The 24,096-nt window shown below is 37.1% G+C and overlaps 4 protein-coding genes across 5 annotated transcripts; 1 reads left to right on the forward strand and 3 right to left on the reverse strand.

Moving 5' to 3' along the window:
• Positions 1-565: 565 nt before the first annotated feature.
• LOC110752626 (beta-1,4-N-acetylglucosaminyltransferase family protein) lies at positions 566-3,947 on the reverse strand. Of its 2 annotated transcripts, none has more exons than XM_021953331.2 (2): positions 3,515-3,947; positions 566-2,044 (listed from the first exon to the last, which is right to left on the reverse strand). In XM_021953331.2, exon 2 carries the CDS (start codon positions 1,949-1,951, stop codon positions 860-862), a length of 1,092 nt encoding a protein of 363 aa, XP_021809023.1. In that variant the 5' UTR covers positions 1,952-2,044; positions 3,515-3,947; the 3' UTR covers positions 566-859. The 2 variants fall into 2 exon arrangements, with proteins under 2 accessions (XP_021809023.1, XP_021809021.1); XM_021953329.2 differs by having other exon boundaries at positions 3,499-3,946.
• A 1,447-nt stretch (positions 3,948-5,394) lies between these two features.
• Positions 5,395-7,069, reverse strand: LOC110752627 (auxin-responsive protein IAA13). The gene is made up of 4 exons (XM_021953332.2): positions 6,550-7,069; positions 6,032-6,291; positions 5,850-5,931; positions 5,395-5,680 (listed from the first exon to the last, which is right to left on the reverse strand). The coding sequence occupies exons 1-4, from the start codon at positions 6,849-6,851 to the stop codon at positions 5,629-5,631; spliced, it is 696 nt and encodes a 231-aa protein (XP_021809024.1). The 5' UTR covers positions 6,852-7,069; the 3' UTR covers positions 5,395-5,628.
• Positions 7,070-14,699: 7,630 nt separating this feature from the next.
• On the forward strand, positions 14,700-15,987 carry LOC110752647 (transcription factor TT2-like). Its single transcript, XM_021953349.2, has 3 exons — positions 14,700-14,969; positions 15,057-15,186; positions 15,269-15,987. The coding sequence occupies exons 1-3, from the start codon at positions 14,798-14,800 to the stop codon at positions 15,828-15,830; spliced, it is 864 nt and encodes a 287-aa protein (XP_021809041.2). The 5' UTR covers positions 14,700-14,797; the 3' UTR covers positions 15,831-15,987.
• A 488-nt stretch (positions 15,988-16,475) lies between these two features.
• Positions 16,476-22,439, reverse strand: LOC110752597 (RabGAP/TBC domain-containing protein). Its single transcript, XM_021953282.2, has 15 exons — positions 22,281-22,439; positions 22,023-22,196; positions 21,862-21,913; positions 21,644-21,751; positions 20,858-20,942; positions 20,489-20,543; positions 19,549-19,950; positions 19,262-19,321; positions 18,599-18,697; positions 18,396-18,506; positions 18,183-18,254; positions 17,962-18,078; positions 17,516-17,665; positions 17,177-17,277; positions 16,476-16,998 (listed from the first exon to the last, which is right to left on the reverse strand). Exons 1-15 carry the CDS (start codon positions 22,341-22,343, stop codon positions 16,662-16,664), a joined length of 1,986 nt encoding a protein of 661 aa, XP_021808974.1. The 5' UTR covers positions 22,344-22,439; the 3' UTR covers positions 16,476-16,661.
• Positions 22,440-24,096: the final 1,657 nt, after the last annotated feature.

Genomic DNA, 24,096 nt, shown 5'->3' on the forward strand with positions numbered 1-24,096 from the left:
GGGAGGACCTATTTAACCTCGAAAACAAAAACCAAATACAAAATTTTGAGGAATGATTCCTAAATAAATTGCAGTCATGCATAGTTGGCGAAGACAATGTACTTATTCCTTTAACTTAAGTTCGACCCTCGACAATGTACACACTCCTTTAACTTGAGTTCGATCTATCATCTTTCGTACATTATGGCAGTTTAGAATATTACATTTAAAAATAAAAAGAAAAAACTTATTACAATATGGGTGGGTGAGAGTTTCACTTTCACACAACTTTTGCTAAATAGGGGTTCCTTTACTATTTTTTTAGTAGAATTTAAGGTTTCATGTACTTTACTTATCTTTCATTAGAGAGCCTGCCTTCATTAACTTTAGTGGTCATAGCGAATAAGAACCGTAATGTATAAAATGTATAAAATCCAGTAAATGAATCGGAAACCTTAAAATGGTGAATACAAAATTCCATGTAGAAGACGAGTTCATATTTCATTTCACCTTTCCTAGGAAAAAGCTGTCTCAAGAATCTCACTTTCAGACGTCTGAAGTAATAACAAAGCCAACATGTAAGGGATGGATAAAAAGGAAATATTCGATTTCCCATCAATTCAGTAGTTCAGTGTGGATTTGATTCGTTCGTTTGGAAAGTGAAAACATTCTCAATTTTTCTAAGTCATAAGTTATGGTCTTTCTCAGAAAAAAAGAACAAACTATGTAAAATCTTTCTCAGCATCTTTGTTTTGTTCTGGATCACCATAAATCTTTCTCAGCTTGCATATGCCACCACTATTGTAATACTGGCTAGCTAGTTTCCTGTGCACATCAAAAGCTAAAATCAGAAAAATTGCTTTCCTTACCTACAAAACCTTCAATCCTGTGGCCTTAAACAGCCTCCGGGGAGAAGGAACCTAAACTTGTCTACATTTTTTATCAAGTAAGCAGGAAGATGAACTGCAGAAGTCGAACGAGGTATTGGTCCCATCTTCTTAATCAACTCCTTGAATGAGTACTCTTCAGGTAACATATCAAAAAGATCATCTCCTCGACAAATGAGCTTTTGAATTCTTGCATAATTCAGAAACTCTTTCCGCTTCACACGGTCTGCATGGCTATAAGCAGTCATCTTAAACACAAAGTCTTCAATATGCCGAAAGCAAAAACTACAATGCCATCCTGCATCAGAAAATAAATAATTTGTTTGTCGAGAGTGCTGATAGAAGGTACGTGGTCCATAGATGTGGGATGTAGCCCGCCAGCTACTATAGTCCACTGGGAACTCAAATGAATACATGTAGTGCTTCAGCTCAAGATGCATTGTAGATGGAATCCCGTCACACCATTGCAGTAATTTCACAGTATGTGGGCTTGGGATCTCATCAGTATCTGACATTATCAGTACATCACCATAGGAAATCCCCGCATGCCGAAGTAAAGCATTCATAGCTATACGTTGCTTTTTCTCAAGTTCAAAGGGGTCTATACGCGATCCATGGGGTACAACTATGCCAGGAAATATATCATGGACGACTTTTTCCTCAGCAAAGGCAAATCTGCTCCAATTTGTAGCAAAGAAAAGAGGCTTCGGGATGCCAGTGAAAGTGGTATATGCCTCAAGTATTACCAATTTTGTGACATATGGATAAAGCTCATGCCACCTAATATCGAGCATGTCTAACTCATTGCTAAAGATGATGCCATCGAAAACACGGCGGGGTTCAGCACGTAGGGACCAGCCATGAAGGTGGCAAAGATGGTCCATGGTTACATTTTCAGCATAGTAGTGTGGCAGGCGTATGAAAGGGGTTGGGGGCTTGTCCCAAAGTGGCCGAAAGAAGTACGAAATTTTCGGGTAATTTGTGTAGATTCCAAATATACATGTAGGCACGATTATCAACAGAATGAGACAAAAGAACTTAGGTGGTGTTCGTCTGTGAGTAGGGCGGAGAGATCGTATTGCCATACCTTGAAATATAATTATCAAGATGGGCAGTACTTAACATGTTTGTCCCAATTCAACTACCAACATAAACATTGCTCTAACAACCTTGGTCACCTGCATAAAATTAATATGTAGATTAGCTACTACAATAACAGCCTTCATAATATATAAGGCGATAAGTCACTTTGCATAAAAGTTCAATGAATGCTATTACAACCCAGAGTTTGATGAATGCCAGAACAGGAAGGAGCATATCCTCAATCAAACTTCAATTTAATCATATACTTACTCAAACACAAGTAAACGAGCATTTCTGTTTTTCCAGATATGAACAAATTTCTATAACTTTCTATTCCAAAGATTAATTCTAGGATAAAGAACTGTGCCCTTATTGTCTGATCTTATGTAAAATTAGTTGCTTGCCACCCTAGCACCACCAATAATACTTTCAAGTCAAATGTACAGAGTTGCATAGAAAACAACATATCAAAGTTATATATAACAAAGAGAGCGATGAAGTTAAATATTATAGCATTTAACTTTGTCTTCTTCCTCCAATATACGATATATAATACAGAAGAAATGCAAGAGAACAGGACCAAAAGGAATTGCAGGACAAAACCAGGCCGGTCAAGCCCAGATGAGGATCCAAAGTTCCCAACAAAATAGTTGCCGAAGAATTCTTGTTTTTGGTCTTATTCCTCAAGTAACTATGCAGAATCTAAACAGATGTTGCAGAAAGTAAAGAAGGCATCGAGAAGGCAGCAGACGCATAGAACCATTACATAATCAATTAGAACTTGTTGCACAAACTTACTCCACGGCGTTGATGTTTATGACAACACACCAGCTTTCAAAGGAGCCAAAAATTGAGATTTGAGAAGGGTTTTGGAATTTTTTTTCGAGCTGTTTTTATCAAAAGATGGGGTATAGAAGAAAGAGAAATGCCAGCCTCATGTCATGGGGTAATTTTATTCTGCCCATTTTACAGACTTGATTCCAATCAATGCCTTGATCTTCTTTCCTTTCTGTGGGAATTATAGCCGCAGATTTTGAAAGATATTACAAGGTAATTAAAATCAATTAAGGCTAAGTGGAATGCCTGACAATATCTATGCAAGCAACATACTCTGTAGGAACAAAAAAAAGAAAAAAGTTGACACCCTGCAGTATTGCTCTAAGGTTTTGGATGTGAAGCCTAATATGGTTACTGAAACACTCAGTTTGGTGGTTGCCTCTTTAACCATTATTCATGACAGTTAGCACAATATAGCACCAAAAACAAATTGAATGAAACCCACTAACTCAAAAACAAATTGAACGATACAAACTGTGACTAATTTCAAATTCTATACTGTACATACTATGACTTATGTGAAGAACATTGAATACGTGAAATTTTAGGCAATCATTTTCTCTTGCTAAAGAGTCAAACGAAAACCAACAACATTCAAACAAGGACCCACCTTCACGAGGTAAGTAATCAATCAACAAAGAACCCACCTTGCTATGAAGAAGAAAATTAATAGTAAAAAAAAACACAGAAAAATGATAAATACGATACTTACAAAATAAAAGCTTGACCTTGTTGAAGTTGCAGAGGCTGAGAGGAATGTTACTTTGCCGCGCACGCATTGCCGCCAAGAGAGAAAGAGAAGCGGAGAATCTCAGAGGCAGAGAGAGAGAGAGATATTGTAGAGATTGAGAGAGATTTAGGGGACGAGAGAGAGGAAGGGAAGCTCGGAGGCAATATCGGAGCACGGCTGGTCACGTGCGACGAAGTGGTGAAGACCCGAAGCCGGAGGAAGTGGAACTGTGGAACCTCGGAGCCTTAGGAAAACATGCGAACAGCGATCGCCTACAGCTGCAACATCGTACAATTTGCAATTACAACTCGCGGTGGGCAGACACGTGTTAGGAATTGGAGTCGAGAGCCAGATGGCACATATTTATTGGGTTATTCAGAGCATAATGTGTAGGTGAATCGGTGATAAAGGTAAGGTCGGCACTCATGGTAGTGGCTGGTTATGAGTGATGACTTTGGAGTGATCGACCGACGTGGATATTTTCGTATATCCTATTGGAATCCACGTTGGATCTGGATGGACTTGCGTGTCAAATCACCTATTTACCCTTATTTAAAACGACCCCGTCCCTTCTTTGCTATAAACGAAAGGTCGGTTTTACAAATAGCAAAGGAGGGTGAGTATTAAGTTAGGATTATGATATGATATGTTGTTTATGTTAAGAGTTATTTAGTTATGTTTAATTAAGTTTTAATTAAATAAAGCTACTCATAGTCCAAATCAAGTAGGATTCCTAGTTTGTAGAAGTTGTGGTTGAGATTGTTCACCGTAGTTAGAAATGTTCAATCAACATGCTCCAATAGTCATAATAACTATTGAAACGAGGGATCGTTGGTTGCACGAAACCATTGCCTTCAGACACCATTTAATCTTGCTGCTGCAAGAGTAAGACTACTGCTTTGTGTTTTGATTAGGCCCAGTAAAAGGGCTCTGACACCAAATGTTGGAACTCAAAAGAGAAATTGAAAGCTTGAAGCTATTGAACTTAAAAACCGGAAATACTCTTTACTGAATTAGACAAGATTACAACTTAAATATAATTAATCTAGGCTGCACATTAAACACTAACTCAACTTATGCAGATTTTGTGGAACTAAACTAAAACAACGGAACACTTATGATTGTGATGAACAACCGCAACCACAACTCCTACAAACTAGAAATCCTACTTGACTTGGACTCTGAGCAATTTTATTTAATTAAAACTTAATTAAACATAACTAAATAACTCTTAACAGTTTAGAGTTTAGAGTTCGGTTTTTTTAAATTAAGAAAAGTCAATTATATTAAAATAAAACGAACAATTTGAATTGAAAGACAACTTTGCATTTTGGGGGTTGTGAAGCCCCGTTTGATTAGTGTTGTGTAGTTGTTGGTCTCCTGGGGTTTATCCCCCTAGCTTCGTTTGAAAAAAGAAAAGATAACTTTGCTTTCGGTTTCATATTTATGTTAGGACTTCTATTCTATATATAAGAATATGCTAGTTTACAGGAGGGCTTGTAACACAAGTAGTTAATAATATTTACTTCATGATGGATTCTCTTTTTCTCCATATCACTTATATAAGACGATGCTAATTCATATTAAAAAGAACGCCAAAAAAAATTGAATATTTATTTATGAAATGCATGTGAAGGCATTGTTGCAAACACACACAACATTACAACGGTGGTTTTGGCAAAAACATTACGAGGTGGGTCGAATGCAGCACATGCTTGGCATTAGAACATTAGCCCAGTTTAAGAGTAGCTCTTAGCCCATCCGATCAGGTACTGCTTGATATAGTCAGAGCCCAACCAAGTCCAAAACTAGATTTTATTTTATTTTTTCCAAAATTAGATTTGAAGTGCTCTAATTCTTGGGTCTTGGGTCTTGGCGGAAGGAGAAAAAGAAGAGTGCTACTCCTACTTTTATATAATAAAACATGTTTCTTCTACTGCGGGGAAAATTAAGGTGATCCATAAGTTATACAAGTGATTAGGATGGGGTTCTACACAATATCTCTATATTTTACACAGCAAAGTCTTGGTCATTCAAAAATACATGTGAAAGAAAGAAGCCTGTTGGGGTCTACGGAGCAGAACAGTCAAATTTTGATGACCCATGCATGCATTAATCACTCCTCTTAACCAATTTGAGACGTTGCACCGATCTGATGAAAGTTCTGCAGAACCAAAATTCAAAAATGAGTTAAGAAGGAAGAACACAAGATATACAGAGACCCATGAGGCCTAATCTGATCAATAATATTGTTTAATTACTTTCTTAACCATCATTGTCTTGAACATTATTAGGCAACGTGTCAAAAAATGATGGATGTATTAATTATATACCTCCAAGGAACATCTTGAGCAAGAAGCCAGTCTCCCTCTCTGTCTTGGTAAGTGAGTTTATAATTGTTTGAATCCATCTGACCTGTTCCAGATCAATCCAGACACGGTTGTTAAAACCCAAATGAAACACAGGAGTACATATATATCAAACATTTGTCACTTCCACGTACTTTAAAACTTACATTTGTCAAACATGTCCATCAAGGTGTCTGCGAGTGTTTGGAAAGAGTGATGGAGGCTTAAGTCGATCTTTCTTGCTATTCCCACTCCTTCCATCTTCACCTTAATGAATGCAGAGTGGTGGTGGTTTGATGATCCTCTGCCACCACCAGAGCCATTCCACACCGTCCGATGATCGTGACCATGGTTGTGGTTGTGGAAGCAAGCCTCCTTTCTCCATGACTTAATGGGAGGCCACCCTACCAAACCATCTCCATCATTTCTATGGCCAAACCAAATAACATTTTATCAGATCATTTTAGTTTACTTATTAATTCATGGGTAAATACTTATGTTGAAGAAACTGATTAGTTAAGAAGAAAAAACAACACAAAATAGAGTGAATTAAATAAGTGGGCTAGGATAGTGAGCTCATCCCTTCGCATTCAAGTTTTGAATCTATGTTCTCATAGATTAGACTAGTTTAAACTATCGTTTGTATATAAAAATCGAAATTTTGGTGTAAAAGAGAGAAAAGTACTTGATGACAATGGTAAAGCGGGAGTTGTTGTCTTGGTGCTTATCAGGGTCGTCGTCGTTATCGTGGTGGTTTGGTTGGTTGTTGTTCCAAAGGAACAAAGGCAGCGTTCGAGGCACGGCTGCAGTGGAACGACTAGTGTTATTGTTGTGGTCATCAAAAGCTTGGTCAAAGCTGCGTTTCTTGTTGTCATAATGAATAGGTTTGGAAACAGCTGCTACTTCCCTAGCTTCGTAACCAAAGTTGTTTAAGTCGAAGCCTTTGATTGGATTGCTTGGAAGAGCGAGACCCAGTTGAAGCTCCATCTAAAACTAAATCCAACAAGAACAAACAAAAGGTTACCCAATAAAATATACAAGATGATGATGACTTTGTGTGAATGAGAAAGAGAAAGAGAAAGAGAGAGAGAGAGACAGAGAGTTTGGGATTTAAGGGATCTGGGTTTCTTGCTGTAATATTTATATATATATATGTATGTAACATGAGAGCAGGAGAAGGTTTTATTTTATTTAAATAAAAAATAGAGAGTAGGAGAGAGTGAAATAGATGGGGGGACATGGGATGGGAAAAGGGGGTGGTGAATAAGAGGCCGGAATGGGCGGGCATGGGACAACAGTGCTGGGGACATTGCCTAAGGCTGTCCGTGTCAATGCTTCACTTTTAGCCGACCCACTTGCCCCTGCTGTTCCTGCAACTCGCCCCCTCATTGCTTTCTGAACCCCCAACACTTTATCTATACCATTTACTATTTAGAGAGCTAAGCTCCTCACGCGAATCAAGACCACCTCTTTTAGACAACCGCATCAAATTTATGAAAAGTTATTTTAGACAACCGATTTTTCGCTCTTCTTTTGTGTTCAAAATTATAAGTTCTCACTCCTTTTTTATTCATTTACAATTTTTTTTTTAATAAAAAATAAAAAAAATAAAAAGAAATATAAGTGAACAAAAGGAGAATGAAAAAATTATCATCCTTATTTTATAATATTAAAATACACATAATATAACTCGTTCACGTCTCGATAACCGAATTAAAATTTTCAATTTTATGGTATATTATAACACATTCACGAGTTATACCGTGTAATTATACTATAGTCAATAAAAGAGACGTTATACTATAGTCAACCTCTGGAGCCAGGTGGGTCCAATGACTCCAATCTACTCAACACAGACAATAACTCATACAAAACTGAAGTTGATCACATTGACACGTTAAGTGTGTGTTAAGAGCATCCACAGTGGGGTGTAAATTTGGGGATGTAGCCGTGGGTTCCAGCCTTTTATGTTGACTTTTCTTCATTTTTCTTCTCTTTTCTCGGATGGGTTCCGCCTGCAAGGGATGTAAATATACATTTTATTTTACATCCCCATGGTGGTGATGTATATTTACATCCATTTATATCTCACCATTGAAGACGATTCCGGTTACTCGGGGTGTATATTTAACATACACCCCTCCACAGTGCATAACATATACTGACTTCTGTGAAACAGGATGAGTTTAGGGCCACAAGACAAGATCATCTAAATTAAAATTAAACAATCAAATTGATTGAGACAGTTTCTCTTTGGTTAAAAATTTGCATACGTTTCCTTTTGCGATAGCGATCGAGTGACATGGTTGGGAGAGAATCCTTGAGATGCAAAACAAACAACAAACAACCACCAAGGAGATAAACAAATTAATATATAACAAATGTTGGTACAAAAATGGACGAGACATATGTTCCCTATGTGCTTTGTTTTGGTAATGTTTAGGCTTTATGGGTGTTTTTTTTTTTAAATCTTTCTTTTTTGTATATGTATGGTTGTTGTTGAAGCTTACATTATATGGTACACAAAGCTCCAACAAACCAACATAGAAAAATTGCCTCCTTTGAGTAAAGTCACATTCTCACTCTCGGTCCCGGCTTGAACAGCATTATTGAAAGAAAAAGCACAGTCCTCGGGGGGTTCCACGTGATTGCCGGCAAGCCCACGAGACCCTGGACCAAGCCACCCGCACGAGGCAACCAGGCAAGGATTTGAAACATGGTAGTGTGGTGTGACCGTGTGAGGGTGCCACCCCACATTCCAACAAAAGCACTACATTTTCAATTTAGCTGCCTGCCTGATCGCAGATTTATTAATTAGTTCCATGCATGATGCATGCATCCAGATTCCAACGAAACCCTAGATGCATAATGCTGGTTCAAACCCATGTGTCCAATGGTCCAATTCACTAGGTTAAGACTGTGACTGATTGAATCAAGTCAATTGCAGTGAGGTTATATATGTGTTGAGGGCTTATAATGAGAAAGTTCTTAATAACCGTCCGATTAATGAACTCATCAACATTGACGGCTGAATTGAACCCCCAAACTGTAAAAGCTCGCAGTCAATTGGACTAAATCTCATCCAACTCGATTTAATGTTTCAACGGTGAAGAGTGGAACAGAAATGTCGTCCACTAAAGCTGTAAAAGATTGAGTGGCGGCCATGGTGGTGATATTTTTATTTTTTTTCGGTGGAGAGGTCCCCTAGCTAGGAGGGGCTAAGCTAGTGAAGGAGAACATTCAGACTTTGTCCCTCAAAGAGGTCCCCTCTCTCTACTGGAATAAATCTCAAATCCTGTCCTCCTTCGACATATTTCACGCGTATGAGGTGGACGTTGATGTTCTTGCATCATCTCACAAATTTGAATGTTTCGATTAATGAAATGACTATAGAAATGGAATTTGGAAAGCATATATATATATATATTATAATAATATAATATAGTAGAGACTAGAGAGAGAGAGAGTGAGTGTGGGGACAAAGGGACAAAGTATATATTTTGCTTGTATTATGATGACTTTGAATTGTGGTGTTGCCGTTGCGGGACCAAAGTTTCCCATCAAAGGTAAGCAAGCGTGTGACAAACAATGTGAGATTTTGATTCTCTCTCACCCTTTTGGCCATGAATCTTCCCTCCCAATATATCTCTTTCTTTATTGTTTAGATTTTGATTGCAATACACGTATGAAGTTGGGTGATACACGCAGGACTTGAATTACAAACCGATTGCAGATGATATTATTTAGTCAAACTCAAATATGATGAAAATGAGGACTTGCTTTTGCTTATAAAAAATAAACAAATCGCAACTTTTTAGGAGTAAATCCAAATAAAATCAAGCATATATATATATTCCTGGATATGATTGTCTTCGTTGATTGGACTTGCACTTTAAACTGTTTTAACTGTTTAATTACGTTTCATTCATGTCGAATTAAAACTGCGAAATGATGGCAAAAGCCGAAAGGAAATGGACATGATTTGTTTGTCATCAAGAAAAAGAGCAGACGTCGGTGGTAGTAAATATGGTTTATCAAGTCATTAAGTTGATTATTAAACTTGAGCACAAGGAAGGGTCCACTTGACTTAGTGCTTTTGATTTTGCTGCAGGCAGCTGCTTCAGAAAGCATTTTCTCTGTTTGGAATTGGGAACTGGGAATTGGGTGGATGGTTGGTTGGTTGCTGCTACTACGACTTTGAGTCCTCATTGTCGGTTTAGATACGAGCAATATTACTGATCTCTGATAGCCTCCCAAACCACACGCTTCCCTTCCCTCCCCCACTTTTAATCACTTTTAATAATCACATTTAGTTTTAGGTAGAAAGTAAAGCCAAAAATAGTGAGACCTGGGCAGCATCCTTTAAGCTTTCTTACTCGATTTCCTTGAAAATAAAATGGTTTCCTTGCTTAAACGTAATATGTCTTGTGTTGGTCGGGTGGGGGATAGAAACCAAAAATTAAGTAGGTGGACGACCAAACCACTGGTCATATAGTGTCTGTCTGTCAGCATCATTCATTACCCTAATTTCGTTCAACACCATTGAAATTTGAAACTGGAGTAGCCCTCTTCCTCTTGACTCTCTTGATTGCTGCTGTGACTGTCTGACTCTGACGGGGCAAACAGTAAAACAAGGGGGCATCAACATATTATTTATGGAACCTTTTTAGTACCCTCACTCACTCAGCTTGCTTTAGTTTGAGTCTACAAATATTATAGGAATTAATTCTACATCAACATTAATTTTCCACATGCTAAATGCTTGTTAATGGTATGGAACCCAAGATCAGATTTTGTCCTGCAGCCATTTCACCGTTATCTGAAAACAATGTATGTTAATGTTAGGAGACTCGCTTTTACTTTTACAACCCAAAAAAATGAAAGAACAACTCTGAAAAGGTTGCAGTAATTTTCTAGTCCAATTTTTGGATTGTTTTCAAAAGTACCCAATAGGCCCATTTAATGGAATGGTTTCAAATTTGACGAAATTTCAACCTTTAAGCCCAAAATCGCATGATACGAGAGAGGAGAACACATAAATATCCATTGGGCCTGTACAACCCACAACCATGCTTGCTTGCTTTAGAATAATGAGTCGTTCTATGGTGAATGTGTCATATATGTACCATAAATATTGTGGACCTTTGTATTGGCTATATGATTAGTAACTTCACTTAAGTTTAATGAAATGATCATGTAGCTAATATGAAGATCCACATAAAAGGTCCATATATGGCACTCTCACTATAAAATTTTGCTACCCTAATTGTTTTTTTGGGTCCACTTAATTGCACGAAACAATCATAGCCCAACGTTGTGTAAGCTTTCATTGGCAAACCCTGTCACTCGTATATTATACTAAAAGCAGCTCAACCTTTTTTTTCTCTTTCTAAAAGTACAAAGGATTAGGTGTGGGGATTTAAACAAATATTCATTACGGACCCAGCATTTCAAAATGGGGTGGCCTAGATTTACCTTACTGGACTGTTAGATTTTAGACTCGACTAAATCCTTAAGGAAGGCTTATGGAATTGATCATAAATATATATAAATTTAATTTGAGAACATATCATTTTTATTTTATTTGTTTAAAAGGCATATTTTACACTAACAATGCCAGCAACTTTTCATTATATATGCTTAAATATTAACACTAACTATAAGAAAAGAAAAAACTTCGGCTATAGCCCAGGTTGTACATAGCATAGGTCTGTTCCTGTCTCGAGTCTACATAAATGGAGGTGAAAAAGCTCAACTAACTGAGCTATACTCTAATGACACTTGAATTGCTGCTTTTACAGCTTCTTTTCCGTTGAAGAAAATGAATTCATTGATTAGCCAAAGAAAAACGTTGTTTGGGTGGTTGGGGTAGGGACTAAATTACCATGAATTATTAGGAGACAAAGCGGTACCACTAATGGCATGAAGTCAAGTCAAGAATTTCAGCCCTACTTTCATTGGTACGTAGGGCTTTAATTAATCAAGCACGATTCTCATTCTGAAAAGAAAGAATCCATTCAATCCAAGAAAGATACTCCATTGCATATAGGGGATATGTGACCAAAAAGTTACACTTTTTTTTGAACGTCATGTAATGAGGTAAATAGCTGTAAGAGGAAACTTTGGCTGTTGGATTGGCCCAAAAAACTCATTTTGCAGGGCAACCAGGGCCCGGGAGAGAAGAAAAACTTTGTTGTAACTGTGATATTACTGTTTTGCTATTTCTGACTAATAATACAATGACACGTGAAAAAATTATCACTTGTGTTGTGTCGTTATGCTATTGACAGGAGATAGAAAGAGTGCTATTCTTGTCACATTAAAGTCTCTCTCCAAGAGGAGGTGGGGTTTTGGATTTTGATGGTAGAACAGAATATTCGTATTGGAGAGCTTTGCTTTGGCTTTGCAGTGGTAAAAATCACATTTGTGCGTGATTTGATTTGTCCAGGAAAGTAAAGAGAAAAAGAGAAAAAGGAGAAAATCATTGTGCAAATAATGGGTGGAGTGGAGTGGATGTTCTCAACTCAAAGGAATCGTAATCTAGCTAAAACCCCAACATGCATATGTATAATGCCAGCTTAAAAGTGACTTCGAAATCTGTGCATGGCTGGCCTGGCTTCGCTTGCATCAACAAAAACTTGAAATCGTGCAACTCTTTTCAGGGTTTTATAAATCTAAAAGTCGACTCATGATCTTTACATTAATTGTTAGCAATCTGTGCTGTGCGGAACGGCTTTGGGGGGGTCGTTGAACTTGAAGTTAGCATTCGCACTGCAGAAATCATAAAGAAAAATGATTGCTAATTATGATTATTTAACCGAATGTACATAGCTTTTCAGCTTAATTTCTACGACAAATGAAAATATGCATTCCATTCTTTTGAGAGACTACTCATGATCTTCACATTAATTGTTAGCAATCTGTGCTGTGCGGCACGGCTTAGGGGGGTCGTTGAACTTGAAGTTAGCATTCGCACTGCAGAAATCATAAAGAAAAATGATTGCTAATTATGATTATTTAACCTAATGTATATAGCTTTTCAGCTTAATTTCTACGACAAATGAAAATATGCATTCCATTCTTTTGAGAGAGAGAGAGAGAGAGAGAGAGACAAAGATTTGATAGCAGCTTTGGCCCTCCATAAAGGAAATCCACCAAATTTTGAAGATTTAACCCAAACTATGGATTGTAGTCCACACAAACTTGTCATTTTCTATATACAAAAAGACAAGAAATGGTGGAGAACTTTACAAGCTGATAATGAATGGGAAAGCCAAAAAAAAATGGTGTCAGAGAGAATATAATGCAGCCCTTTCAGAATGTTGTAGGACCAAACTCCCATTGAACTGCGCTTTAAGTACTTATATAATTGTGCTGTACACGTACTGCCTGACTATAGTCTAGATATATTTATTAGCAATGTCTAGGAACACGATCAACTTATTATCTGTTTTCCTCTGATTCAATTTCAATTTTCAACTCTGAGATTTTCCTATATATTTTCCTATATGTATATCCTGCTAGTTTAATTACAGGTATTGCAGCTGAGAGAGGGAGCAAAATAAGTGTTCCCAAACACCCTTTAGTTTCTAAAACCAAGAAATGAGAGGAAAAGAAACATACAGACTCGAGACATATTACATCCAAATATGCAATTTTTTTTTTATAAAAAAAAATTCACCAATGTGGTAAAAACATTAAACAGCTTTTGGAAATCTGAAGCCAGAAACCCTGCTAGCTCCCAGTCATCCTATATAATGATGATGAGCAACATGATTGTTACCAAAAATACAATGAAATAGTACTGAATGCAGGGAAGTGAAAAAGGAGAAATAATTACAAATATAGCTAGCTAGCCAGAAAGCAAATAATAATAAGGGAAGAGTTGAGTTGAGTTGAGAGCATGTGCTTTCTGAGAGACGAATGGTCATGTCATTCTGCCTCTGCTTTCATGGCCCCCCTCCACTTACTCCCCTTCCAATTCTAGCTGCATTATTAGCACATACCAGCAAGCAAATCAGAAAAGAAAAAAACAAAGATCGACACCACATTTTTCACGCAAAAGTTGGCACTCGTTTAAAGATGTCCCTCCTCCTCCTCCTTCGTAGAGATAGAGTGGGGCCTTTCTTATCACTTCATAATACTTCATACTAATTATGTCCCACCTGTTCTCTAGGGGCTGCAAGCCTGGCATTGAGTTTATCGGAATTTATATTTTCTTTTCATGTGTGAGCACTGAGCATAGCTTAGCATTGTTTTCTTTTTAAATTAATTGAAGTGATAATGAAAGATTCCAACTCTTTATTTTCATGATTACAGTGGAGACAAACACAGTCCTCTCCTCTGCATATTATATATTTCAATGCTTAATTAGATTCAGTCCCAAAATTAATGATGAGACATGCAAAAGGGAAAGGGTAATTAATCAAAAGCAAACCCACGTGGGCAAAGCTTAAAGATATTGACAAAGTGGTGATCGAGGATCACACCCGTACGTGCATCCGATCTGATGAATGTGATAAGTTGTTAGGGAGTGAGTGTATATACAATATATCATCTTCTGCATGCAAGTACAACAAGTCGTAGAACAGTGATACGCATTAAGTGAATACGTGTTTGAATTTTATGAATCTCTCTCTCTCTCTCTCTCTCGAATCTGAATAATTATTTGGCAAAATTTGAAGTAGCCATAGTGGGAAGCAGATTTGCTTTGACAGGAGAGTCGTGGGTTGTCAAGACTCAAGATTCAAGAAAAAAGCTAAAGTAGCTAGGAATTTATTGATCGATGAATAAAATTAAATAAGGGCCCCCATGCACACCATGCTTGTAGATCCTCCTACCCTTCGCATATATAAAGACCCCATTCACGTCTTCATTCTTTAACTTAGAAATTTATTATTTCATATAGAGGTAGGTAGGTAGGTAGCGAGGTCATGGACAAGAAAAGATCATCATCATCAGTAGTGACATGGAAAACAGCTGCAGCAAATGCAAATGCACAGGCGCCCAAGAAGAACTTGTGGACGCCAGAGGAGGACTTGATTCTCAAAAAATACGTGGAAACTCATGGTGAAGGCAATTGGGCCACTGTGTCTCAGCGATCAGGTACTTCCTCTTACTTACTTACTTGCCAATCAATTCATTTCTCATTGTTATACATACGCATATATAAAATATATGATATGCATGCAGGTCTGATGAGGAGTGGAAAGAGCTGTAGGCTGAGATGGAAGAATTACCTGAGACCCAACATAAAACGTGGACACATGTCCCAAGAGGAGCAAGACCTCATTATCCGAATGCATAAGCTTCTTGGCAATCGGTGAGTTATATTTAATCTTTAATCATCATCACAACAATTAATTAACCTACGTACTTAATTACCTCTATATATATATTTGTAGATGGTCATTGATTGCTGGGAGGCTTCCTGGTCGAACGGATAATGAAGTGAAGAACTACTGGAATACCCATTTGAACAAGAGCTGCCCAGCTGCACCCAAAAGAAAAAGTAGCCATTTGAACAAGATCGTCACTAATAAGAAGAAAAAGAACAAAATCAGCACCACCACCACCACTTGTATTGATCGTACTGATGATGATCATGATCAAATTCAGAAGAAAGACGCCACTGACTTTGATCATGATCATGATCATCGCCAGGAACCAAACGGATCAAACCCTACTTCTAGTGCCAGCTGTTACTACTATGACATTAATGACATGGTAGAATCTCCAATATTCACATCGCACCACGACTGCCTGCAGTACCTGCCTACAAACTTGAACGCAACATTTCTGTTTGATCACGATGAGCCTTTGATTGCCGCCGACGCCGCCTCCTCTTCCTCCTATTTCGATTCTTTTCTTTTCTTTGAAGCATTTGGATCGTCTGCTGCTGCTACTGCGGCTGACATGGAATCAGTTTCGCCATTAGCGTGTGCTGATCATCATCTAGGTTGGTGATATATTAATTGAAGCTGCCCGACCCTCCTCATCACCTCATCTCCTCATCTCCTCACCTCCTTATCTCCTCATCATAATTTAATTAAATAAGAGCACTTGTATACTTGGGAGTAGAGGCTGTTATTTATAATTATTAGTTAAACGTTAGTTATATATATATCGAGCTAGCTTAAGTATCTAGTGCTTGTTTTTCTCAGGATGCACTCTCACGACTCATAATCGATCCCTCTTTCTTTCTCTAACTTTTTTTTTTTTGGTTGAAAATGCAAACAATATATTAACGAGGCAGATCTTCGCACAAAATCTGAATCAAACAGAACAGTCAGTCCCCTATTTTTCTTTTGGCAAGTAAAGTGCCCTATTTTTGATAATTTCTGAAGATATCATACACCTAACATGTACCCCAGGCAGGCAGGCTCGGTAGAATTGAATTACCCGCACATCACATGGATGAAATTTAAAAAGAGTTCGAGGCCTTCGAGCTTTGATTTCTCTCAACTAATGAATCAACTTTTCAACTCGACTCGTAGTCGTATGGTACAAAACTTCACAGTTGACTTGACTCAATAGTAATACTCACAACAAATCACAAGTAAATCCGGTACTAAATTAAAAATAAATAATAAAAATTTGGCCAATTGATGATTGTATCATAAGAATTGACATGATATATTGTAAAAATCACTGATGCAGGTAAACCGACAAATACGAAAAATAAGCTAATTGTCTAAAGCAATAGTTTGATTTCTATGTCCAAGTTTAAAGTTGATAAATCCAATCCTTTCCTCCCTGGAATGGGAATGGGGGAATGGGAATTGGGAATACATTCATTTACAATACGTCGTCTAGTTCCTGTTGAGAATACAATAATAAACCATCATCATCAACAGGCAATGAGGGTGGAGTTCCAGGTGGAATGCAAGCAGCACCATTCTCACCAGCACATATACACAGAGCCTCCGCATCCCTCACAACTGCATCAAGATCTATATGACCACTCAGCTCATTAATGAACTTCAATAGAGTGTCAAAGTCCATCTGCTCCCCGATTATCTTACTACGGTGTCGCTTCAATATCGCAACACACACATACAGGTGCAGGTGCTCAGACGGATAATGCGCCCACAATACCTCCCACAACCGCATTGTTTTGTCGAATTCAAACTCCCTAAAGATGTGTGATGAAACTCTATTAGGAAACAGGGAGCAAAAGTAAAATACAGTAACATTGTGTAGTAATAATCAACTATACAGTAACCCCCCCAAGCATATACATACACATATGTACATTGATTAAACAGAATGCGGAACACTAAATAATCAACTAGTAGATCAAGGAACCAGACCTTTTAAATTGTATTAGAACCCAGCGGAAACAAAAGAAGTAATTCAAGCAGTCATGCTGTGTAAAGTGATTGTGCAGCGGAATGTCTAACAACTCCACCAACTGCAACAACAATGATTTAGAATTAATTAAGGACACAGAACTACTATTGCTGCCTGGCAAAACAAATGTAAGGTAAATAGATGACCAAGCCACCAAATCTTCATGTCTAATAACTGGCATCAAAGTTTTGCTACACAATTTATGCAGATTGCTTGTTGTGCTATCCAATGTTTCCATCACATAACATGATGGCATGTACAAGAGAGAGAGAGAGAGAGAGAGAGAGAGAGAGAGAGACCTTAGTTATTGCAAAAAGTTGAGAGTGCATGCCATTTTGGTCCCGGTTAAAATTGGGCCCAAGACGCTCCATCAGTGAAACAAAACACCAAAATGTGTCTGACTCATCCTCCATTACAAACAATATTGGGGACAGAAGATCACTCATGCCCTGCAAGACAAAAGAAAGATATATATAATGAATACAAGGAACACAGCAGCTCTGATTGAACTGGGCTATGAAGTAACATATTACGACAACTAAAAATTAGGAGTTCATTATTTAAAACATGACCACAAGGGACAGGAAGATGATCAACACAATATATCATGAACTATCCAAACTACATTTTGATGATAACATTGTACAATGGTATTTTACTTCAGCTTATTGTGTTTTGCATAAATGTAAAGAAATTCTATGCAGCCAACTGCAGCAAGAATCCACTGGGCACAAGAAGTAATCACCTGACAGTAACCAAGATCAAAGTTGTAAAATGAGTATGTTAACAGTATATCACGTAACAGGTTCACATTTGGATTATCATCACCGTCATAGAAGGAGAGAGATCTGTCAGTCCTCACCTTAAGAAAATTAGAACACAGTTAACAGTTTGACTTAAAAACTGTACTGTTAATTCATAAGTGAATATGAAAGATCAAAATAAATTCTGCAAGTTTCATGATACCACATCTTTCTCAATCAGGCCTTTTCTCTCCCTGAATTTTGTAAATCGTTTGGCCTGCTCTGGGGAGATACTCTGCAGAGGAAAATACAAATACATATGTTACACCACCTAATCAAGCTACTCATGAAAGTTGTGATGTTTGTGCGTGAGAGAGGGAGAGAGAGAGACAGTGTGTGCGTCAGTGGATAAAATTACAATAATGATATTACATACCTGCCATTGCTTCTTTATGGTCTCAAACTCTGACTTCTTAACAGCCCTAAGGTATTCCCTCTCAGCCTCTGTTGAATCATATGCATGGTATCCCAACAAGAACGGCCAGACCTACATCATAATTAAGAATACTAATAAGAAAAATGCATATTAAAAAAAAAATCACTTAGCTCATAATACCCAACATACAACAGTATACGAACCTCGTTCCGTAATTCATGCTCAACTCCCCCATAAAATATTCTCTTTCGTAAAGCTTCAGAGTCCATGATCCTCCCTTCATAATCCAAGAAGGTTTTCCACTGCAAAAATAAGTGAAACTTACACAAAGCAATATGGTAATATCTAATTTGCACACATTTCTAGCAGAAATAGCCCAAAGGCATGGAATCAATGGGACATTTTAGATATTCACGACAAAAGTTGCACGAGGAAATCTGCAAAAATGGAAACAACCAATTTCACATGGGCCTGGTTTATTTAATTTTGATGGATACTGCATTGGTTCAAATCTGAAAACGTGATCCCAACCTCCAATTGGTTCAGGTCTGGCTTTAAGGTTCATTCAAACCAAATCTCATAAGTAATGGGAACCTGATACCCAGGTTAAAATTGTCAATGTGGCATCAAGACTTTTAAAAAATACAATATGCAGCACATCATGGAATTCCAAAAAGTAGAACACAACACATATATTACTAGTGAAACCAACTCTAGTAAATTTATGCAGGAACATCATAAATCTGCAAGACTTGCAATCAATTTCAGGAAACTAACTCACATCATACCTCCCAGAGATGTATGGCTAATAGATATAGTATCATAAAGTTAGCAAAGAACTTATCTTCTAAAAGAAAATCCATTACCTCATCAGAGCCCAAGGGTGCCTGCCGTGCTTTTCCCCATACCAGTGATACTTTATCAAACTGCCGAGTTGAAAAAAGTTAGTGATTACACTTGGCATGATAATTAGAAGGACATTGTATGCTAGACTAAACTTTAATTACATCTTAAAACCCCATTTTAACTGTGAACTTCTATTGAACAGCAAGCCATAAAAAATTCATCGAGTCCATTTACGACTTGACAACACATTGATTGCAACAATTTTTCCCAAATTGCATTAATTAACTTGATAGAATAGAAGAATTACCTCCAGTGAATCTGGGGGAACAGGAGTTTTATCAGAGACTTTGTTTGAATCATTAGATGCCTTCTGAGGATAATCAATGGGGGACTGGTTATTACTTCTCCTTTCTATAGCACCATATCCATTACTATGATTATCACGGAAGAGTTGTGAAGTTGTTTCCCGAGCAAATTTGGTCACAAGAGAGAACTTCTCCAACACATGAATTGAAAGATCTCGTGCAGGATCATGAACCCTTTGTCTTTGCCTCTCATTGTATTGAGAACTGCTTATACTTCCTTCATAAACATCCCCACTTGTTCTCTCCTGGTTTTCATCTGAAGAGGTCTCGCCAACTGAGACGGACGTAGATTGTCCACTTGCAACAGAAAGAGCCCTAGGCAACTCCAAAGATGATAGAGTTCTCTGAAAAAACCAATAAATCATAAGAAAACATTGCAGTTTCCAGCTTGGCAGTATCATCAAGAAGACCATAGTTGACAAGACATAAAGAGCAGAACAATTCCACCTTTCAGTTTGGTCAGACTTCACATTATTACAAGGTTAAGCCATAAAACATATGAAGAACATCATGTTATTATGTCAACAAAACAGTGTTACTGGAAATAGATGATAGGAGAGACTAGGGAGTGGGCAAGCCGGTTAATGTTTAATGAAAGCATGATATGCATTTAAGAAATTCTCTTATTACGCTTCATCATTTTTAATATAAGTGGATCACTATTCCTCCACAGAGAGAGAAATAGATGTTCCATTGTGATGCAGGACAATTTTGCTGCACAAAAATATTATGTATCTATCAACTAATGAAAAATGACTGCCTTATAATAATTGTTGTGTGCTAAGGGCATGCAGAAAAAAAAATTGTTGGTACGAAGTAAATAGTAATATAAAATGACATTCATCTTGAAGGAGAGGTTTCATTAGCTCAAACAATGCATACCTGGAGAGGATTTTGAAAATCATTCACCAGAAATACATTTGCATCATCAGCTGACCTGGAAATGTTAAACAGAATAAAAATTCGAACTATGGTGGAATAAACCTACAGTTGGAACACCACTTATGTGCAAAATGGCATACCAGTACTACAAACTAAGCACAAAGATATGTCGATCTTATGTGCACACAACACACGCTTGCATAAGCATAAAGATTACTTCATTCTGAAATGAGGTTCCACATAAACCTTTCCTTTTGGATAAAAATTTAATTCCAAGTTCCAATATATGGACTTCTATCTATTTTTAACTTGCGATGGAGAAACCAAGATCAGAACAGATAAATATAACGTCTATTTACAATAACCAACCTCACAATAAAAACATGTTGCTTTATTGTAGCAAGAAACTCTTTGACTCCTCCATTGTAGAAGTACAGAGGAGGAAACGCGAGTCCTGAAAAATACTTCCTTTCAGACCACATATACAAATATGAACAAAACATCATACAAGAGTATGCAGCTTTAGATATAAGCCTAAATAAACCAACCAACAGAACATAGGTAACTAGCTGCAGAAATAGTAAATTGATGCTAAATTTAGAAAAACGTGATGAGATACAGTGAAGCTAAAACTAATTTGCAATAAAAGAAAAAACCAAGATGATACACATTCCATGCCTTTTCTTTCCTTTAAGCTTAGACCATGTACAAGATTTGTTAGCATATCTAGTTGATTTCTTGAATTGTATGCGCAAATTGTTCTTACACAGTACGATAATATCTAAAATTCTTAAGTTTTTCCTTTTAGATTGAAATATCTGAAATAAGCGTTGGGCTATGAAAAAAATTCTGATATTATAAAATGTACTTGGAGTTTTGTAACATAATATGATTTGACTTCTCTACTTAATATATCTACTTCCACATTGGTCATACGGATTGGGATCACACCACATTGGGAACATTGGGCACACCAACTAGGCAACCGTTGTGGCTTACCCTCTAAATAGTAAGTATTATCATGTACACAGGCTCCTGAAGAGATAATTCCAATTACTTATTGCACGAGCAAGAGTGTCTACTAAAGCAACCAAACAAACAGTAGCCAACACCATATACAATTAGGCCTTAAAAATCATGTGCAGGTTGTTTAACCTGTAGACAAAACGACAATAATGTACTGCCATCCAAGCGCCGGAGTGTGGCGACGAATGGACCGAACCTCCGTTAATGGCACTGCTCTTATGGTATAAAGATTCCTATCTACACCACCACAAACACAAACCACGAGTCAAGAAAAAGGAAAAAGAAACAAAAACATTAATAAATGAACTAAAATTAAAATTCTAAAGTCTAAAAATTAGCTTCAGAACCTCTCTCAGTCAGCCTAGCATTCGAGTTTTGCCCTTTGTATGGAATCCATGTCTACAAATTACAGCGAACCAAACACGTTAATAATTCTTTAAAATATTAATAAATACACTAGTAATCAAACGATCAAGATTAATTTAATTGATTAATTAATTAATATTACCATGAATAGAGACGAGCCTTGCTTGATTAGCCTCAATCTTCCACTAATCCTCTCCGAGGCAAACTGAGTTGGGTGGATGGTAACATTATCTTTCAAGTAAACCACCTCGGCGCCATCGTGCTCGCTCGACGAGCTGTGTTTCCCACTATCGCTTCGCATCATGCTCGCCGAGCCCTAAACCAAATAAATCCTAACTAATTATCGTAAAGAACTCCCAAATGATGAAATTAAAGTTTGCGTTTCCGCAGAAATGCTTACGTGTTGCTGTGACGCAGCGTAATCGGCGTCGTCGGAGAGATCGTGAAGCTCTGGTTCTTGCATCGCTTACGATTTGCAGAAAGATAGAAGGAGAGGGAGAGAAAAGAGACAGAGAGGATATGGTGCTTTTTTCCTTAGTGGCCAAGGCAGTGGGGTCACCGTGGAGAATTCTTATGGCGAGGTGTGTACACGTAAGCGGTATGGCGCGTCCGCATAATGGGGTCTACTTCTTTTGGGATAGCTTGGGCCTTTATCAGGTGTGAAATTGTTGTATGCATCCGATAGGATATCTGCCGTCAGTTTAAGTTACCTTTTGGAAACGTCGCTTGATTTGCATTGTGTGACGGAAATGAAATGATTTGCTAACTTTCTTTATCAATAGGTTTTGCAAGTTGGTTAATGTTAAAATTCACGTGTATTAAAAATAAAAATAAAAATTCACGTTACGTATTCAATAGATTTCGCTAGACCCTAGTTTAGACTATAATAAAATAAAATTCACATTACGTATACCAAAGCCAAGCCCAACGTAGGTTGTCACTCAAACTTTTTCGGGCAAGTTTTCAGGCCCACACTTTTTTTGGTTATGATCCTAAATATGGGTATAAAATTATAGAATACAATAATACTAATTTGAACTTATTAATTTAGTCAACAATATTAATTTTTATCCAACAAACAACGATAAAATTTGAACTCAATACATTTTTTCAATAAAATGGAAGCTTAGTTGTTGTTGGACCAAATGATTATAGCTTATTTTATCTTATTTATCATAAGTAATTAGGTTAAATCTTGATTAAATATAAGTGAATAAATTAAATGTAATTTTATTAAATTAAATGTTGATGGTGTAATTAACTTACAGCTTGGTGTTAAGGGCTTGTGGGTAGTGATTCGAGATGGTAATCGTGATTTACTTTTAGCTACTTCAAAAGGTTTACATGAAATGTTTTCTCCCAAAGCAACGGAGCTTTTTGCTCCTATTTTGGGGGAAGTAGATTGCAAGTCATATGGGGCACCGTTTTGTTCTCTTGGAAATGGATGCAAATTAGTTATTTCAAGCCTTTTTTAGGGTGCCTCAGTAGATGAAGCGAGAATCCTTTTTAATTCTTTTAATACTCTCTTATGTGATGCCGTGGTTTATCCATTGTGAGTATAATCAAATATCACATTTTTTTTTTTAAAAAGCATGCGATTGTGTCTTCAGAATTTCATGTATGGATGGAGGATAGCCCTAAAGTAAGTGAATAAAACACGGCATCACATTAGCTTATATGGAACATTTTAATTTTGATTTCAATAAATTAGAAGAAAGTAGATAAGTTGTAATTCCAGTATTTTTTTTTTATAAAAAAGAAATTGCAATGTGCTAGACAATAAATAAATATTCACTCAAGCAATTTAACCTCCTATGGTTAAAATGAAATTTATTATAAAAGAAACAACTCACATCATTATGCATGTACATCTAACCATCATACATGCTATGCATGTGCCCTATGTTGCACGGATGTGCTGAGAAACAGAAAGGAGTGGAGAGAAGGTCGAGATTAAAAATTTTATGGTAAATTACTATGTCACCCTTATTGTTTAACTCAACTTGTATTGCTATTGCATGTACAAGATGGATATAACTGTCTTTTTAATCTATTGGGTTGAAATAGAAAGTTCTCTTTTGAATATGGGCACGTTTGATTAGTTGGATTATGTAGTTCGTAATCCCAGCGAGATGTTTGATGGTCTAAAAACAACATCGATTGGATCCCTTTAATATCAGACACATTATTAGATTAGTGTTATTATTTTCAATTCA

The sequence above is a fragment of the Prunus avium genome, chromosome 7, assembly GCF_965620075.1.
Source record: "Prunus avium chromosome 7, drPruAviu1.hap1.1, whole genome shotgun sequence".
NCBI classification, from domain to species: Eukaryota; Viridiplantae; Streptophyta; class Magnoliopsida; order Rosales; family Rosaceae; genus Prunus; species Prunus avium.